The 19,669-nt window shown below is 55.6% G+C and overlaps 1 protein-coding gene across 7 annotated transcripts in view; it reads right to left on the bottom strand.

Annotated features, from left to right (window-relative positions):
- Positions 1-19,669, bottom strand: part of CACNA1B (calcium voltage-gated channel subunit alpha1 B) — a 176,099-nt gene that overhangs the window by 156,016 nt on the left and 414 nt on the right. For all 7 annotated transcript variants that reach the window (XM_055144303.1, XM_055144288.1, XM_055144268.1 and 4 more), the window contains exons 2-3: positions 19,251-19,356; positions 15,577-15,716 (exon numbers count right to left, since the gene is read on the bottom strand). In XM_055144303.1, coding sequence (XP_055000278.1) covers positions 15,577-15,716; positions 19,251-19,356 — 246 coding nt within the window. The remainder of the gene's footprint in view (positions 1-15,576; positions 15,717-19,250; positions 19,357-19,669) is intronic.

Here is a 19,669-nt window from a genome sequence, read left to right on the forward strand (position 1 = left end):
GAGTAGCCCCTGAGCACTGCTGGGTATAGTCTAAAACCAAAGGAGAAGACAGTGTAGACGCACCATTGTGCAGAAGGAGTCTAGGGCAGGACTGTGACGGAAGATGGGCCAGGAGACCTGAGCACTCACTCGCTGCTGGGGACTGGACACTTAGGAGTCGCTTGGTGGTTAGCAGGTCCAAGACGCCACCCTCTCATTACAGTGCACGACGCTCCTGGGCTCCCTGTCTACAGAGGGACTCAGGACGGCCGCAGCAGTTCTGAGGCCAAGGCCACACAACAACAATTACAGCCTCAGTCTCACAAAAAATAAGGTGGCAGAAAGCACAAAACGTACTGTCCCCAAGCAAATCATTACAGTAAATGGATAACACCTCATCTTTCCCATATTTGATTAGTATAAAATAATACTACCAAGATGTGAACAGGGAAACATCTTGAATTTCAGGCTTATTTTAGAAAACTGTTACCAAAACTGGCTGTCTGTGATACTGTGACTGTTTCTAAGAGAATGTCTTTTCTATTGTGGGATTGACTCCTTGACGTAATTAATCTTATTCACTATTTTTACTTGTAAGGGAATCCCAGAAAACCTAAGCTAAGACAATATTAAAGTGCCCCTGGTGTAAGTGAGGGACCCCGCAAATGATACTCAGGAGGCAATGCCCAGTCACCCAGACCTGTGAGAGCCCAGCGTGAGGTGCTGGGAGTTGAGGGCTACACTGGGCAGTACATGGGATAAAACTGGGGTCAGCTGCATGCAAGGCAAGTGCCCTGACCCCTGCCCGGCCTCTCTGACTCCTAAACATACTTGAATATTTGGGGGGAGAGGGCACACCTGGTAATACTCAGGGCTTACTCCTGGCTCCGTGCTCAAGAATAACTCCTGGTGGGGCTTGGGGGACCAGCTGAGGTGTGGGGGACTCAAACCCAGATCAGACACATGCAAGTAAAGCTCCCTTCCCACTATACTATCCTCCAGATTCAAAGAGCTTTATTTTTAAGAACAGTAAAAATAAAAGAATCATAAAGTGTTGAATCTGTGTCTGTAATGCCTGTAAATAACAGGATAGCACTGTAGCACTGTCGTTCCATTGTTCATCGATTTGCTCGAGTGGGCACCAGTAATATCTCCATTGTGAGACTTGTTACTGTTTTTGGCATATTGAATACACCACGGGTAGCTTGCCAGGCTCTGCCCTGCGGGGGGGATGCTCTCGGTAGCTTGCTGGGCTTTCCGAGAGGGACGGAAGAATCAAACCGGGTCAGCCGCGTGCAAGGCAAATGCCCTACTCACTGTGCTATCACTCCAGTCCTAAGCTTAAATGTACTGGTATTTCTGCGAATTTTATAAATATTAGAAATTTTTATTAAGTCTCTAAAATCGATACGCAGCATGCCTGAGATCACTAGACCTTACTTAATCAACTGGACATGCTGCCCCATAAAGGAAGTGCACGGAGACACCTGGCGGGGCTATCCCCGGCCCCCATGACAGAGCAGCCTGAGAACACGCTGAGATGTGTGCAGGAGCCACACCAAGGTCCCGCCACAAGTCTCTGGTACTTCAGGGTTTTATGGGGGAACCAACTCCTTTACTTCCTAGTCCCACAGAGCTGTGAGTTGTTCCTAGCTGGTTTACTGGTCCTGATGGGGATATCATTTGCCAATCTAGATTCTCCATTCTCTCTGAGAGAATTTTTGTGTTTTAGCTTAATAATGAAAACAGATTATTTTTGCTTTTATAACAATAGAAAATCTGAAAAGAATACAGAAAGGAGTTATGAAGCTGAAAAGTAAGATAAATGAAAATTTAAATTCACTAAACCACAGAGGCCAGAGCAATAGTACAGCGGGGAAGGTGTTTGCCTTGCATGTAGACAACCGGGGTTCAATCCCTGACATCCCATACAGCCCTCTGAGTACTGCCAGGAATAATTTCTACGTGCAGTCAGGAGTAACCCCTGAGCAACGCTGGGTGTGGCCCCTAAAAATAATTAAAAATAAAAGAAACAATAAACTTGACGTTTAGACTGTAAGACATCATGTGTGATGGACAAAACAATTACAAAAAGTGAGCAGCCCCAGGGCTGAAGTGATAGCACAGTGGGTAGGGCTCCTTCTTCAAGCCCCAGTGCTGGGAGAGGGGCCACTGCACAGACATCAAGACTATAGACTGTCACTGTCACTGTCATCCGTTGCTCATAGATTTGCTCAAGCGGGCACCAGTAACGTCTCTCGTGAGACTTATTTGTTACTGTTTTTGGCATATCCAGTACGCCATGGGTAGATTGCCAGGCTCTGCCATGCAGGCGCGATACTCTCAGTAGCTTGCCGAGCTCTCTGAGAGGGGTGGAGGAATCGAACACAGGTCAGCTGCGTGAAAGGCAAATGCCCTACCGCTGTGCTATCTACACTTGGCCAAAGTTTGGCTGGGGCCTGCCCTCAAACCCATCTTTTCAAGGACAGCTCATATCCCCTGCACCCTGACCCTGGGCAGCTGTGGCCCCTCACCACCCTGCTGGAGTCCCACTCATTCCTGCAGGACTACAGACGGATGTCTGTTCCCCTGGAGGGACAGGACATTCCCGATGGAGGCCAAGCTGCTGCCGAGGAGAAACAGGCCAGACACGTATCCGTGAGGTCAAGATCAGAGGCCAGCTAGCTCATGATTAATAAACTCAGACTCCTAGAGAATGGTGTGGAGCATGTGGCTTTCAACCCGAGTCACTCAGGAAAAACCCAGGAAGGTCCCAAATGGTATGAGAAATGACAGCAGCTGCCAACACAGAGACAGCTAAGGTGCCAGAATGATCTGACAAAGGCTCTGAGCAATTATGACAAAAATGCTTCCACAGTTAATTCTTGGAACAAAGGAAAATAGAAAGAATCAGCATAGAAATAAAAGATGTAAAGAAGCAAACAGAAATTTTATAACTGAAAATGGAGTAACCAAAATGAAAAGCTGGAGAATGAGTCCAACAAAAGGCTGGAAGGACAGAGGGAGAGTGGAAGAGCACTGTCAGGCCTGCAGCTCTCAGGAAGAGTGTCGGTAGGTGGGGAGGAGAGGGCAGGTGGGGTGAGGGAGGGACCCAGAGCTGAAGGTCAGAGGCCAGAAACACCCCTACCCTGGAGAGTCCGGAAGTCACATTCAAAACAGGATGACGTGCTGGCACAGCCAGACCTCTGAGACCTCCACAGTGGTCTCGAGAGTGACACCACGGGGGGACCAGCCTGCACTGGGGAGCAGTGCCATCACTCCTGGGGAGGGGACGGTTCCTGGAATACTGGAGAGGAAGCCTCCCTAAGACTTTTTAATTCAGCAAACTATGTATTTCAGGAAGGAAAATAGACATTGGCTGAACACAGATGGAGTGAAAGACGCTTTCATAGAGACACTGAGCACTTACCCAGCTTTTCTGAGATAATAATGAGAGTGGAGAGCTAGACTCTTCCAATCCTTGAAAATATTCAAAAAATGCATCATCTTCTTCCCAGAAGAACCACTCACAGTCAGGGGGCAAAAGGGAGGCAGTAGGCAGAGCACGTGTGAGGCTTTGGGTTCACTCCCTGCATGGCAGGGCCACTGTGGATTCTTCTCCACAAACCAAGGCGCTCAGAGGGAGTACATAATGTTCTCAGGTGTGGAAAAAGGAGCCTCAACTCCAAACCGCCCAACCCAACCCAGCTCAACTGAAACTCCAACCCAAACAACCCAATTCCAACTCCAACCACAATTCCACTTCATCTCCAGCCCAAACAACCCACCTCTACCCAACCCAACCCAACTCCAACCAACTCCAGCTCCAAGCTAACACTGTCAGGAGAGCAGGGGAAGTGTGAGCCAGCAGCAGACTTACCCTGACCAACGGCCACACACAGTTCTCAGACAGAGGCTGAGGTGGACCAGGGCTCCAGGAGGCCAAGGGAAAGAGGCAGGAGCAGCTGCAAACCCTGCCCTGGAGCCAAGGTAACAGGGCCCTGGATGGGCTCTAGCTGCACGCAGGAAACATCTTAGCTCTTCGGGGCACCAAAGGTGAAGCACTTAAGGCTTCACTTCACCGAGCCCCAGCAGATGGGGAGGCAATGGATCTGTAATGCCACACCTAGCACAGCCCTTTACAGGAGGTCAACATGGGATTCTAACCCATGGAAGATGGGAGAGAAAAAGGGAGGGCTAGAGAGATAGCACAACAGGTAGGACCCTTGCTTTGCATGTGACCGACCAGGTTCAATCCTCAGCACTCCATATGGTCTCCCTGGCCCTGCCCAGGAGTGACCCCTCATAGTCAGGGATAAGCTCTGAGCACTGGTAGTGTGGTGGGGAAAAAAAAGAAAGATGGGGCTGGAGCGATAGTACAGCAGGTAGGGCGTTTGCCTTGCACACAGCCGAACTGGGTTTGATTCCCAGCATTCCATATGGTCCCCTGAGCACCGCCAGGAGTAATTCCTGAGTGCAAAGTCAGGAGATAACCCCTGTGCATTGCTGGGTGTGGCCCACAAATAAAAAAAAAAAGAAGAAGAAAAAGAAAAAATGAGGGAACATCAAACATTAATTAAAAACAAAATGGTAGATACATGACCTAACAAAACTGTACTTACATGGAAAGGATATAAATAACCAGACAGCAGGGCTGGAGCGATAGCACAGCGGGTAGGGCATTTGCCTTGCACGCGGCCGACCCCAGTTCAATTCCCAGCATCCCATATGGTCCCCTAAGCACGGCCAGGAGTAATTCCTGAGTGCATGAGCCAGGAGTAACCCCTGTGCATTGCCAGGTGTGACCCAAAAAGAATAAATAAATAAATAAATAAATAACCAGACAGGGCTGGAGATGCCTCTGAGGCCTGAGCATGGGCCCCATGTGCAGGAGCCCCACTTCCACCCCCGTGGTTCTCGAAACACCACTGGCAGTGGCCCCTCAACAACAACCAACTGTAGCCCCCAAAAACCAACAAACAAAAAATTAGTCTCCAGGCTCACTAGACACACAGCAGAATTTTACCAAACACTTAAAAGGAACTGATGCCATTTTATATACAATAACATTCAAGAAACAGAAGAGACAGAAACCTCCAAATTAATTTTTCTGAGATTTAAATTTGATATCAAATTCAAAGATGACACCAAAAACAAGACAAAACTGAAAAAAAAAAAAAAAAGACTGCAACCAATAGTTCTCATACACACAGACCAAAAACCCCTAGCTGTTGGATATCAACCCTAAGGGTTTTAGGCTTCACTGGTGAACTGCCCCTTTCCTCCTCCCAGAGAAGCTTACCATGCCCTTGCTAACATTCTTCTTTTGGTTAAAGTCTATCTTCAACCTTTCCTTTGTTTTGGATATTAACCCTAAGTGCTTTAGGCTTCATCAGTCAATTGCCCCCTTTCTTCCTCCCTGAGAAGTTTGACATGCCCCTGCTAGCATCCCTAACTTAGTTAAGTTTATCTTCAACCTTTCCCTTGTATTTTACCTCTCATTGTCACAGTTCCCCAAGTCAGTCTTGATTACTTGTAAGCCAAAACTTTCTGGTAATTCTGAACTTGTATTTGTACTGCTTTGTATTTGAAGTGTTGTATGTTTGTACCTGCTTTTCTAATTCCCCCTATAGCTTTTTTATATTTTACTATAGAGCAATGTTCTTTGGTTAAACACAGAAAGACCATTAATGCTATGCTCCTAATATTTGGGAGTTGATTGACGATGAAATATATCTACTCCTAGGCATAATTTCTTGGTCATAATTACTTGACTCAGTCTTCAGTTTCTGTAGTTCCTAAGACCCCAAAAGGGAGGTCCCACTGTGGGATTGGGACGGACCCGGGGCGAGTGGCAAAACCACCTGGCATCAAAATGGGACATTCTAGAAAGCATAAATGCATGGTCTTGATGCAAACTGTTATAAGCTAAGAGACAGGACCCCCATGAGGAAGGACAAACTGAACTGGCCTGAGGACTTAGTCTGGCATATACAGTAAAAGCCTTGCTTGCTCTCAGAGCCCGAGAACTGAGTGTTAAAAGCCTTGCTTGCTCTCAGCCCAGAGAACTAAGTGTTGGGATCTTTGTCTCTTACTGTGTTTATCCAAACAACTGCAAGTATTGGTAAGTAATACAACTAGAAGGAAAGATAAAAGCAGTGTAGATGTCCCTGGGAGACAAAGTGTCTTCTTGAGTTGATCTCCCCAAGAGAATTTCCTCAGCCAAATGTTTATCTATGTAAGTGACCAATCACACCTGTGCTGATCTCAACCCCCTTCAGATGTTCTATAAGTATGCTGGCAACTCTGCATTAAACGAGCCGTTTTCACCATCAGACTGTGGTCCCCAGCCTCCCCATCTCCTCTTCTCTCTGTGTCTCTGCTGGGGAGCCCTGGAGAGGTGGGGAGGCAGGGAGGCAGCTCAGGGCCACGGAATGCACACACATGTCCAGCAGCAGCAGCAGCCCCTGAGGATTATTTTGTGAATTTACACCTAGCAAATTTTTATAAAATATAATTCAGTAAAATGTACAAAGATCTACATGGAGCATCATGCTTCTTTCACTGTCATCCATCAGATCTCTAATAAGGGGGAAAACCGCATTCACCAAGACCCGACCCTCTGACGCCAGTCTCAGGGAGCAGGCGGAGACCCAGGCTCAGCCACTGCAGTGCTCCCACACACCACAGTCAAACGACAAGTGAGCAAGTCGGCTTCCCTCTGCAGGCTGGAGAGGACACCCCTCCAGGTGCCCATTCTCTGCAAAGCCCGTCTGCCATGCAACAAGGTCAGACAAGAAAGAGGCATCAGAACAAAAAGGGAAGAGCAACACAGCTCCTACTGCTCCTGCTGGAGAGGCTCCACTGTCCACACAGGGAATACCAGAGCCGGGGCAAGAGCAGGAAGACAGCAGTCATGACACCTCCCTTGCACACGCCAACCCAGGCTCCGTGTCCAGCACCCCAGAGAGTCCCCTGAGCCTACCAGGACTGATCCTTGAGCACAGAGCCAGGAGTAAGCCCGGAGAGCCTCCAGGTATGGCCCCCCAAACAAAATTCCACAACAGCCCCCCCTCCAAAAGACCCTCCTGGAAACAAGTTCCACAGGTTGCTGGACACAAGATAAACGTGCGAATGTGGGGGCTGGGGAGACGCCAGTGGACTGAGCACAGGCTCTGCAGGCAGACCCTGGGCTCATCCCCAGCACTGTCAGGAACAGCCCCTGAGCACCACTTGTGTTGCCTGCAGACAGAAACAAAGTAAAAGACATACATACAAAAATCTACTTTTCTCCCTAGGGGAAGGGCAGTGGGCACACTGGTGATGGCGTTGGAATTATGAGCAAGAGAAACCACTGGCAGTATTCTTAACCACAGAATCTTAATCAATTTTAATAAATCTACTTTTCCCTAAACACTACCACGTGAACACCAAATTAAAAACACACTGCTGGGGCCTGAACAATAGTGTAGCAGAAAGGGTACGTGCCTTTCACGCAGCCGACATTGTTTGATACCCAGCATCCCATAGGGTCCTCCAAGCCCTGCCAGAAGTGACCCCTGAGTACAGAGCTAGGGGTCTGTAGACCTTGAGCACCTCTGGGTGTGACCCCAAAGCCAAACAACTAAGAATAAAATAAAATAAATTAAAATATGCTGCCATTACACTTATGGAAACATGTGAGAAAGACACTGAGGAGGATCTAAGGAAACAGGCAGGGCTGTGAGTCCGAAAACAGTACCGCAAGCAGGGCAAGTTTAACAAGAATTCACAGGGAGATGGCCGTGTTCTGACATTTCAGCTTACAGGGTTCACCCACTCCTATCAAGATCCGGTATACCCTGGATATTAGTCCACAATTTATATAAAGGTGAGAAACCAGATCAGCTCCAACACCTTCCCCCAAAAGAGTGGAAAGAGTGACTCCCAACTTGCCTCACCAGCTCAGGCGTCAGGTTGAGAAGACACCAGGAAACGCCATGCCCTACTGCCTTCAGTGGCAGGAAAACTACCTGACACAGGAAAACCTTCTGACACACAATTTCAGCAAAGGCATGGATGCAAGTGGCAAGCCCCAGGCAGGAAGCCTGAAACTCACATCCCTACAAAAATGAACCCAAACAGACCACGACCTAAGTGCAAAATACAAAACTTTTATGAGAGAGGAGGGGGAGAGGGAGAGAGAGAGAGGGAGGGGGAGGGAGAGGGAGAGGGAGGGAGAAGGTGAGAGAGGGAGAGGGAGGGAGAGAGAGAGAGAGAGAGAGAGGATGAGGGGGAGAGAGAGGGAGAGAGGAAGAAGGGGGAGAGAGAGGGAGAGGGAAGAAGGAGGGAGAGAGGGAAGGGAAATCCTTATGGCCTGGGACTGAGTTTCCAGCCACAAGCCCTGTCCAGAAGGGGAAAACCACAGATCGAACCTGGTCAAAAACTTTTGCTGGGCAACAGCTGCAAGACGAAAACAAACTATAGAAAGGGAGGGAAATAATCCGGGTTCGATTCCCAGCTTCCCATATGGTGCCCTGAGCACCACCAGGAGTAATTCCTGAGTGCATGAACCAGGAGTAACCCCTGTGCATGGCCGGGTGTGACCCAAAATGCCAAAAGAAAAAAAAGAAAGAAAGGGAGAGAAAATCACAAGCCACTGATCTGCAATTGTGATTTTCAAACAATTCAGCAGAATGAGTGCCCGACAGCTGTGTGGATGGTTTGCCCAGATGGACATGAGCCATATAGGAGAGCACGAAGACATCTCCCCTGCCCCCCGAAGGGCTGAGCGAACGCAGCGCTCACAGTGCACCCAGCAAGGCCCAGGGAGAGCAGCTTCTGGGAACCACCCAGTGGGACTCAGCAGCCACCTGGAGGAGGGGACAGTTCCTGACCATTGGAAGCCTGTGGGTGCATGGAGAGCAGTGGGTGGTCGTCTTAGAGGAGCGAGGCTGTGCACTCGATCCCCACAAGTGCCTGATCTGACCCCTGAGCCACAGGCGAGATCCCCAGGGCACCACAGGCACACGTGTGCCAACAATACAGCTACCTGTGTGACTCCCAGTCACGAGAACAGCAAGCTACAAGCCAGACGAGCCTGCACCAGGCAGCAGGACAGGAACAACGCTGGCAGGCACTCCGCTCTGCTCAGAATGTTTCAGAGCCTGGACCTGGCCCTTCTACCCAGAGCAGCTCCTTCTCTGCAATCCTCGGCTCAGTCTCCAGACAGACTCAACAACACGGCAACCCCAGAGCTATGACCCCATACCCATAGTGCAGATTCCGGGGAGGACACATGGAGAGAGATGATCAGGTGGTTTCTGGGCAACAGGGAGGGGACGAAGGTGGAGGGTCAGCCTGCTGAGGGTCAGGGCAAGCCCTAGGACAGTAGCCAGAACACAGGAACCTTCCGGCAACCGGCTAGTGCAGGCCCTCCTGTTCCCCTCTCCAGAGTTGAGCCCAGCTATACTGAGGGGTCTGCACCACACGGGGGGCAGGGCAAACACCTGGCAGGTCACCTGCCTGGCAGGTTTGAGTTGCAGGGAGGAGGCTGGACCCACCCCGCCTTGCCACCTCTGCTCCCCACTGTGGGCCTTGGGCGCTACTCGGACAGGATTGTTATTCAGGAGAACAAGAGGAATGGCCTGAGATCTGACTCTGCACAGAGGCCCCGTGAGGAAAGCAAGAAGCAGGAAGTGAATGCACCCGATCTACCCAACAGATCTAGATCAGCAGATCCAACCACCAAATCTAGCTCATCGCATCAAATCACTAGATCCAGTCACCAAATCCACCACCAGATTCAGTACACACAGCACGACCACCAGATCCAGCCCTTGGCACCCTGGCCTCCATCTCCTCAGCATCTCTGAACTAAGACACACAGGCCTGTGCTCTGGTCTCCCCCACCCTGTGTTCTGTCAAGGCAGAGAAACGGGCCCCCACAAAGCCAACTGAGACATCAGGTAGAGATGTGTGTACACGTGGGCTCCGTGCAAGGCAGCACTGCTGATGACTGGCCACGGCACACCAGCCTGAGCCAGAACACTGAACTAGACAGCGCATTTCCCACTAGCCTTGCGGTGGCCAAGCTGACCACAGGACGAGGACCCATATGCCTCAGTCTGACCCAGGCCCTGACCAGGCTGTGTTCCTCTCACTGCCCCCCCACCCTTACGTGGGCCTGACCAAGGCCCCTAGGCTGCACTCATACCTGTCCCTGTAACACCATTCCAGGGTACCCCTGGATATGCCTCTCACTGGCCACCTCCTCAGTCTACTCACCCTCAGCTCAGGGGACAGCTCTCTGACCCCTTGCATACGCTGCACCACGCGGGCCTGGCACAGGAGCCCCAAAGATGGGACCTGCAAGCCTGTACAGCACTGGCAGATGCAGGGCCCAGGAACAGTCAGACTGATGAGTGCAGAACTGATCGCCTGGCCCAGCCCCACAGCCCTGGAGAGCACAGTGCCAGGAGCAGCGATCCATAGGCAAGAGAATGACCAGATCATCAAAAGCACCGCCCCACCCCACCCCTGCACCCTCCTTCCACAGCAGCCAGCTGGGTGTGCTACACAGGGCCCTGCTCCGAGACAGTCCTTCCTCCCTCAGCTCTTATTCTCCTCCCTACCACACTCAGGAGAGTGGGTCCAGCAAGCTTTCAGAGTCTCAGAAACAGCCTGGCACATGGAGCCTAATGTCCCAGCTGGACACAGCTGAGCCTGACCACGAGCACCAGCTCCAGAGCAAGAAAAGACGCCTCTTCCTGCAGACAGTGCAGGCAGGCCTGAATCTAGGTCCCCACCTCCAGAGCAGCAGAGGCAGGAGAGGAGAGAAGCGGACAGAGGAGGGGTGATTCCCAGGAGTGCCCACCGAGAGCTTAAGTTCCACACTACTCTGGCACTGCTGTTTCCTCACCATGGGCCCAGAGTGGGCACAGTGGGAGACGCTGGGCTGAGCAAAGCGTTGAGAGCAGCTGCCCTATCCCAGCCCATCCTGGAGGATACAGGGGTGTGAAGTAAATGGCCCACAGCTCAAGGGGGCCAGTCTCCCTCCATGCAGCCGCCTGGTAGGATTCACCCTGACTCACCCTCAGACCCCAGAGATGAGGGCCTGCAGCCTCCTCCGCACCATCCCAGACACAGGTAGGACAGACCGTCACCTACTTCTGGGTCACAGTGCCCCTGGCCAGGACAGGGCGAAGCCCGCCACCCACTGCCCACAGGAGCACAGCCTCAGGAAGGAATTTTCTCAGGTGTGGCTTGGAGCTGGATGTGACACAGTTCACTGCCCACACGTGGCACATGCTGGTCGGCAATGTGAATACAGGGACACTGGTCACTCATACATCACACCCCAGTGCTGACTGGGGCACAACAGCTGAGGGCACAGCACCCTGGCATCCACTCTGCTCGGCCCCCCACAGGGGTCCCTCCTGAGCCTGGCTCTCCTCCCCTCCAGTCACTCCTCTGCCGGCTCCCAGCACCACATGGCCAGCCGGACAGGAGGCAGTACCTCCACACGACTGGGGGCCCAGCCTGGCTAGCTCCCTGGGCAGGGCCACTGCACTCCCTGGCTCCTCAGATGCCCCAGAGGGGAACACTGAGCTCTAATTACCATCCTGGAGAGAAGCCCAGGTTGATCTGGGGCAAGACGAGAGCTGTGGTGAGAAGGTCCCCACGGAGCCCAGGCCTGCTCTGGGACACACTTCCCAGCTGTCCCCGAGGCACACAGGACAGCCTCAGGAAGGTCCCAGGCCCTAAGGCATCGCAGGATGAGCAGGCAGTGACCAGGGGTCCTGCAGCCATAGTCCGGATCTCGCCCCTCACCCACCTGGGGGGCCGTGGTGGCACCCACTCAGCTCAGCCACTCAGCATCCCCCAGCGGGCCTTCCTCCTAATCCGACACCCCTGCACCCTCCAGCCCCAGAGAAAGGACAAACTTCATCCCTGCAATCTCCCTAGAAAGTGCCCACTCCGTGGTGTGTCCCTAGCAGTAACAGGTCACATGAGCCTCCAGAGGGTGTGAGGGGGTAGTCAAACTTGCAGAGTCAAAGAGGGGCTGGATGTGGACAAAAGGCACCACTCACTGACTCACTCTCTCCCTACTCATACACTCTCATCTACTCACGCCTCTCTCACACTCAAACTCACACTCAATCTCATTCACTCATACTCCTCATACTCTCAATCACACTCACTCACACTCTTGTTCTCTCACTGACTCACTCCCACTGGCTCACGCTCACTCACACTCGTTCTCACTGTCACACCCCCTGTATCTTTATTCTCCCACATTCAATGTCCTTGGACACCGACTTCTCTTCCTCCCACAGCTTATCTCAGACCAATTTCCTGAGTTCAGTGGGGACCAGACACAAGAAGGACCTGTGTGCTGCAACCAAAGGCACTCACCCACCACCAGGTTCCTGGGCTGCTGGATCTGGGTGACAGGCCCCCTGAGCCCTACTCCAAAACGCTGTCCTGCTCTCGCTCAGTGCTCACCACCCAATCATCAGCCTAGCTAGCTGCCTGCCTGTCCTCTACAAAACTCCCTGAAGACAGCTCCCAACAACCCTCACCCTCAGCTGCAGGGTGCAGGATTCAAAATGCTCTCACCCTGTGTCTGATGTCCAGAAAACACTCCCCCACCTCCAATTTCTGTTCAGAGAAGACCAAGAAGATCCTCCAGTACCATCTCCCACATCCAGGGCACCCTCTGACTCTCACCCCACCCAGGGCACCCTCTGACTCCCTCTGACTCTCACCCCATCCAGGGCACCCTCTGACTCTCACCCCACCCAGGGCACCCTCTGACTCCCTCTGACTCTCACCCCATCCAGGGCACCCTCTGACTCTCACCCTACCCAGGGGCACCCTCTGACTCCCTCTGACTCTCACCCCATCCAGGGCACCCTCTGACTCTCACCCTACCCAGGGGCACCCTCGGACTCCCTCTGACTCTCACCCCACCCAGGGCACCCTCTGACTCTCATCACCTCCCCCCAATCAGGGCACTTTATTTTTGTGTTTGTTTTGACTTTTAGCTTTGTTTGGGGGGTCACATCCTGGGTTGCTCATGGCTTTCTCCTGGCTCTGCACCCAGGAATCCCTCCTTTGGGCTCTGGAGACCACATAGTGTGCCAGAGATTGAACCTGGGTTGGCCACATGAAAGACAAATCCCCTACTCACTATACCATGGCTCCAAACCCCAAAGAACCTTCTTGCTCCTGCCACATGGACGCACGCACACACACACTCCCACACACTCCCACACACATACAACACACACACACACACGCATGCACCCCACACACATGGTGGTTGCTGCAAACCAATGAACCTGGGGATCTGGCTCAGCCCTGGGCAGCATCTCCTCTGGCTTCAGGCCCTCACGTCCATGGCACAGCTGTGTCCTGCAGCTGACCCATCCAGGATGGCCTCTCCCCAGACCTCTTGAAGGCTCATGCCTTTCTGTCTTGAAGTCACTGGATCATCATTCTCTAGTCCCCACCCTTCCCACGTGAGGAAATGAAGCCCATCCCTCTGGAGCGCCCACCTGCACCAGCACCAGGTCAGAGCTGAGAAGGGCCCAGGGAAAAGGGGAACAACATGGGCCAGAGACCGAGTGCCCAGACGCAGCCCAGCTCGCAGGGCTCTGCTCACAGCAGATGCTCGGCTCCAAGAATCTCCCGCAGCCCTGGTGAGAGGCCACAGCAGAGAGAGAGGGACATCTGAGGGCAGCTCAAGCTGGAGACAGACACACAGGAGGGAGGAGCAAACAAGGAGCCCCAGACCAGTTGTCTCCAGAAGGGTCCGTGCTGCCCACCTGCCTCCACGGGGCTGGGGGAGGGGCCACCCTCCCATCCATCTCCCAGCCACAGAAGCAGAAGGGACCCCAGCGGGCCCCTGGGGACAACTTGGGCTTTGCCAGGCAACAGGGCCTCCCCAGTCAGAGCACCCCAGACCCTCCAGCCCCTGTGGGCCTCCAGCCCTTCGAGCACCAATTAGCAACCCCTAATTAAAACAACAAAGTAACGAGCAATAACATACCAGCCAAGGCTAGGACAGGAGCTGGCAGAGGAGGGTTGGGTGGGTTCTTCCCGCGGCCCCAAGGGAAGGCACTCACTCATCCCCAAGCAGACCAGGGCCTCCCTCTGTCCACCACACAGGCGCATATGCGCAAGTACATGTGTGTGAACATGTGTATCCACCATACCCACATGTGCTGTGCATACATGCACTTGGTTATGTGTGTGCACCTGTGTGTCTACACCATGCCACAGATGCACGCACACAGGCACAGGTATAAGCACACACAGTTCATCAGTCCCTGTGTGCCGCAAGCTGGAGCAGCAGAACCCCTCGCAGGGACCCATCACCCAGTCCTGCCCCCCGGGCCTCTCTGAGGCTGAGGTCGCCCAGGAGGGGCTTGGGACAGGATGCACCAGCCCACCCCAGGCCAAGTCCTGAGACAGTCACACGGACACAGCATGAGGCAGGAAGAGGAAGAGAAGCAGCAGAGCCCAGCAGAGCCGAGGAGAGGGAGACAGAGGCCCAGGGGATGCTCACGAAGTCAGAGAGAGCACAGCCTGGCCTTTGGGAACCCCAGAACCCCATGGCCTTAGGGCTACGGCTCAGAGGAAGGGCATCAGGCTTGCATATGTGAGACCCTGCCCCCAACCCCTAGAAAAAAACTGCCCGTTTCCAGGTGGCCTCGACAGGCAGGAGGCCACTTAATTCAGGAGACACTCCCTGCCCCCTCCTGGGGCACGCCCTAGCCGGGCTCCGGGGAGTCCCTGAAAAATAAGCCGCCACGCTGGCACTCAGGGAGCTGTCCCCACAGGGAGAGACATGTAAACAGAAAGGGCACCTCCCTCCCCCACACCGAGTGGCTCTGGACAGCAGGAGTGCCCTGCAGCCTAGAGGACAGGCTGGGCCACAGCACCCCATGAACTCGTCCCGGGATTCAGGGTCTTCCTGAAGCCCACCCTTGGCACAGCCACCCAGGGAGCTCTGAGATGGGGCCCCTGACCCCTCAGAAGACAGCAGCAGCCAGAAACACGAGGGTCTGTGGTGCAACAGGTCAGACAGAACAAAGAGGCTCGGTCTAGCCACACCCCAGGGAGAGACCCGGCAAGGCCAGGCCACAGGAGACAGGGGAGCAGATGCCTGAGGGCCACCTCACCCACTGCGCTGCTCTCCAGGCCCAGCACAAGAGCTCAGTCATGCACCCTCCCTGGGTTGAAGGCTGAGCAGGGCCCCGAGGGTCCCCTCACGGCTGAGCCCTGGGGGACACAGGCCCAGGAAGGAACATTGCTGGCCCTGGCCCAGGGAGCCAAGTGATGCCAGAAGCTTCTGTAGAACCTATTCCCCAGAAAACCCCACCCAGGACCCTGTGTCCCCCGGGAGGCAGAGCCAGGCAGGGTGTGGAGAGCTCTGCCCATACTCCCAGCTGCCCTCCTGCGCCCGGAGAGCTCAGCTGGCTGAGGGACTCGAGGGCCTGTGGAGGTCACTGCCGCCAGGACGCCTGCACGGGGCCCATTCCTGGAGTCTGGCCTCCAGGTGAAGCCAAGAGTGTCCCGGGCACAGCAGCATGGTGGGAGGGCGCCTACCCTGTGAGCACCACCACGAAGTCCATGACGTTCCAGCCGTTACGCAGGTAGGAGCCCTTGTGGAACACGAAGCCCAGCGCGATGATCTTGATGCCCGCCTCAAAGCAGAAGATACCGATGAAGTAGGGCTCTGTGTCGTCCTGTGGGAGGAGGGCAGGTGACCGCAGTGGCCACGAGCACAGGGGCAGGGGCCTGGCTATGCAGCCTGCCACTGCACTACTGCTGGGATCAGCATCTATAGGACCAGCAGCATCCGCACATGCTCCCTACCCTGAATGGGTTCCCTTTGCACACCCTGAGCTGGACACATAGGAGCCGTTCCCAGGCCAGAGACTGAGGCCCGGAGACAGGCAGGATTCAGGCGGAGCTCTGTGAGGGGAGAGCAGGTGCAAGGTGCCTGGACGAGCCTCAGTGCAGCAGACCTCAACAGACCTCTCAGCCCTGCAAGGCGTTTCTTGCAGCCTAGAACCCTGGGGAGGTACAGCAGGATGCTTGGAGGAAGGAAGGTGCAGGTGGAGAGGACACTGGTCCTCTGGGCCCCGGCAGGGCAGGACCCAGCTCTCGGCTACTCGGCAGAGGGAGAGGGTCGAACAAGGGGCACGGCAGAGGAAGCTTCGGTGCAGTGGGGCCCAGGGCCAGAGCAGGTGGGGTGTGGGGAAGGCTGAGGGGAGCAGATGGCCATCCTCAGTGCCAAGGGCCTGAGCTGAGCAGATGCTGCCCGGCTCCCCTGACAAGGTCCATACTGCTGACTCATGGCAGGTCACCCTCCTGGTCTCGTGTAGTAGGAGGGGCTGCCTGAGGAACAGCTGTCCCCCCCTCACCCACCCCTCTCTCAGGAAAGGGTCCTTCACAGAGACCTGCTCAAGGGACCAGACCCAGCCCCTTGGCCTGGGTCAGGGAGGCAAAATGGGCAACCAGGGGTGGAAGAAGGCTGGGTCCAAACCAAGGGTTCCTGCTAAAGCTATGGGAAAAGCTGGTGGGTGGGTGGGTCGGGGAACACCTGTGATGGAGGCTTGGAGGCACCCCAGCGCAGCCTGCTCCTCATCACAGCAGCATGTGCCTGAACCACCACAGCATGTGCCGAGAACCCATCTAGGGCCTGAACCAGCAAGCTCCTGGCCAACCCCAGCAACCCTGAGCCCACGGGCCCAAACCCAGCACAGACTCCCGTCCCGGACCATCAGGGCATAAAGCAGCAAGACTGTGTGCAAGGCCAATGTGGCCAGCAGCTGCAGGCCTGCTCAGGCCCATCACCCAGCAGGGAGAGACAGGCTTGGCCCTGCCCATGGGCAAAGTCTCTCTACCCCTCATACCATCTACCTCTGGGCCTCACCAGACTTCCTCTGAACATGATCACGAGGCCTGGAGAGACAGTACAGCATAAAAGGCACTTGCCTCACACACGGTGGACCCGAGTTCTATCCCTGACACACCATATGGTTCTCCGAGCCCACCAGGAGTGATCCCTGAGTGCAGAACCAGGAGTGAACCCTGAGCACCGCTGGATGTGGCCCAAAAACTCCCACAAAACAACAATGACAAAAAAAAAAAAAAAAAAACTGAACAGGTCACAACCCCAGGCCCCCAGAATCTCAGTGTCTTCCTGCTCTGACCTCTAATCAATACCCCCACCAAATTCAGCATCAGGCTGCCCACACCACCAGCAGAAACCTGGGGTGCAGAGAGGCAAGTGGGCTCCAGACCACTGTCCACCTGATGGGGGTGCTTTCTGTCCTCATACCCTTCGTAGACTTCCATATGTCACTACCTGGTCTTCCAGCTCACTTGGTCTGACCCAGACCCTCTCCCGAGTCACTTGCTGGCCCTCATGGTATCACTGAGTGTACTCCAAAGAAGCATCCCTGTCTCCTTTTTGCCTGTTTCCTTGTCAGCCTCCCCAGCTGCTTCCCTCTTCCCTGTCTATTTCCTTGTTATCTTCCCTATCAGCTCCCCTGTCAGACTGTTTCCCTGTCAGTCTCCTGTCAGCCTCCCTGTCAGCCTCCCGAGCTACTTCACTGTTTCCCTGTCTGTTTCCCTGTCATGTTCCCTGACAGTCTCCCTGTCTGTTTCCCTGTCAACCTGCCTGCCAGGTACTCTACAAACTTCCCTATCTGCCTCACTGTCATCTTCCCTGGCAGTCTTCTTGTCAGGTTTTCTGCAAGCCTCCCTGTCATCTTTCATAACAGTCTCCCTGTCAGGTTCTCCACAGGTCTCCCTGTCATCTTCCCTGAAAGTCTCCCTGTCAGGTTCTCTGCAAGCCTCTGTCATCTTCCCCAACCGTCTCCCTGTCAGCCTCCCTGCCTACTTCCTTGTCAGCTTCTGTCAGTCTCCCTACCTGGTTCCCTGCCTGCTTCTCTGTCAGCCTCCCTGTCTGTGTCCCTGTTATCCTCCTTGCCAACCTCCCTGGTTTTTCTTTTTTCCTGTCAGCCTTCCTGTTGGGTTCTCTGCCTGATTTTCTTCAGCTTCTCTATCTGCTTCTCTGTTTCCCTGCCGTCCATCTTCCCTTTCAACTTCCCTATCAGTCTCTGCTTTCTTGTCAAGTTTCCCTGTTTGCTTCCCTCTCTCCTTCCCAGTTAGCTTGTCTGCTTCCTTGTCAGCCTCTCTGTTAGCTTCCCTGCCTGTTTCCCTGTCAGCCTATATGCATCCCTGCCTGCTTCCCTGTCACCTTCCCTGTCTGCCCTTCCTTCCTTCAGGGCAGGGTTAGGGGAAGAGGGCCATCCCTTGTGTGGGGGTGGGGAGGAACACGCCGAGAAGCGCGTCCTCGGGGACCTGAGGCAGCAGACCTGAGGGAGCAGACTCCCCTCCCCTGCTCTGAGTCTGTCTCAGGCGGGAAACCACACCAGGTCCAGGAAAAGGGCCGAGGGCGTGGCCCCGCTTCCAGTAACTGTTCCCTCCCTTCTGCCCCTCCAGAGCCCCCTCTGCCGACAGCTGACTTGAAGGGGGACAGTGCCTCCAGGGGCACGAGGGGCACGGAGAGCCAAGGCAGAGGGGGAGTGGGTAGCAGACATTCAAGCCTGCGAGGAGCAGCCTCACCTGGAAGGGCTCCAAGCAGAGCCGAGGATCACAACTGCCCAGAGGAGCCAGTTCCGCCCCTCAGGGCTCCACCCTCAGCCAGGGGTTGCCCCCTCCCCTCCCCTGCAGGCCCCGCCCCGTGACCCCTTACCCTGCGGGCCCCGCCCCTGTGACCCCTCACCCCGAAGACCCCGCCCCTTATTCCTACTCACCCTGCAGGCCCCGCCCCTGTCTCCGCGCAAGCTGCAGGCCCCGCCCCTTACTCCTGCTCACGCCGCAGACCCCGCCCCTTACCCCTGCTCACCCTGCAGACCCCGCCCCCATCCCGGCTCACCTGCAGACCCCGCCCCTGGTCCTGCCCGCCCTGCAGGCCCCGCCCCTGCCCTCTCACTCTGCAGACTCCACCCCTGCCGCTGCTCCCCGGCAGACCCCGCCCCTGCCCCTGCAGACCCCGACTCCTCCCTACGAGCATCTGTGGACCCCAGCCGGACCTGAGGTTCTCAGACCCCGGCTGGGCCGCCGCTCTCGGGAAGACGGGGCAACCTCCGCAGGCCGCTCGGCCCCCGGCGCGGGGAGGGGAGCCGTCCACGAGCCCGCCGCGAGGTCGCGGGGCGCGCGGCCGGGGTCCCCCGCGCCCCGCCCTCCGCCCGCCGGCCGCTCACCAGCCGCTCGGACATGGGCGTCTTGTCGCCCTCCGGGAGGTGCTGCTCCAGCGCCAGCACGATGCAGTTGGCGATGATGGTGGCCAGGATCATGTACTCGAACGGAGTGCGTGGTTAAGGACGGACGCGAGGCGCCGCGGAGGCGGGCGGCGGGCGCGGCACCGCAGCCGCGCGGCCGGGCCACGCCGAGGCCACCCCCGCCCGCAGCGCCCGGGCCCCCGGCCGCGCGAGGCGGGGCCTCCGCAGTCCACGTCGGGCGGCCAGCACCACGGACAGCGCCGGGCCGCGCGCCCGCGCCGCCGCCCCCACCCGCGGCCGCGCGGCGACCCCGCGGGCAGCGGCGCCCCGCGCAGACACGCGCCGCCGCCCGAGCCCACGCGGGCGCGCGCCCCGCCCGCAGCCCGCGCCCGCGCCCCGCG

Source organism: Sorex araneus, chromosome 1 (genome assembly GCF_027595985.1).
Source record: "Sorex araneus isolate mSorAra2 chromosome 1, mSorAra2.pri, whole genome shotgun sequence".
Classification (NCBI taxonomy): Eukaryota; Metazoa; Chordata; class Mammalia; order Eulipotyphla; family Soricidae; genus Sorex; species Sorex araneus.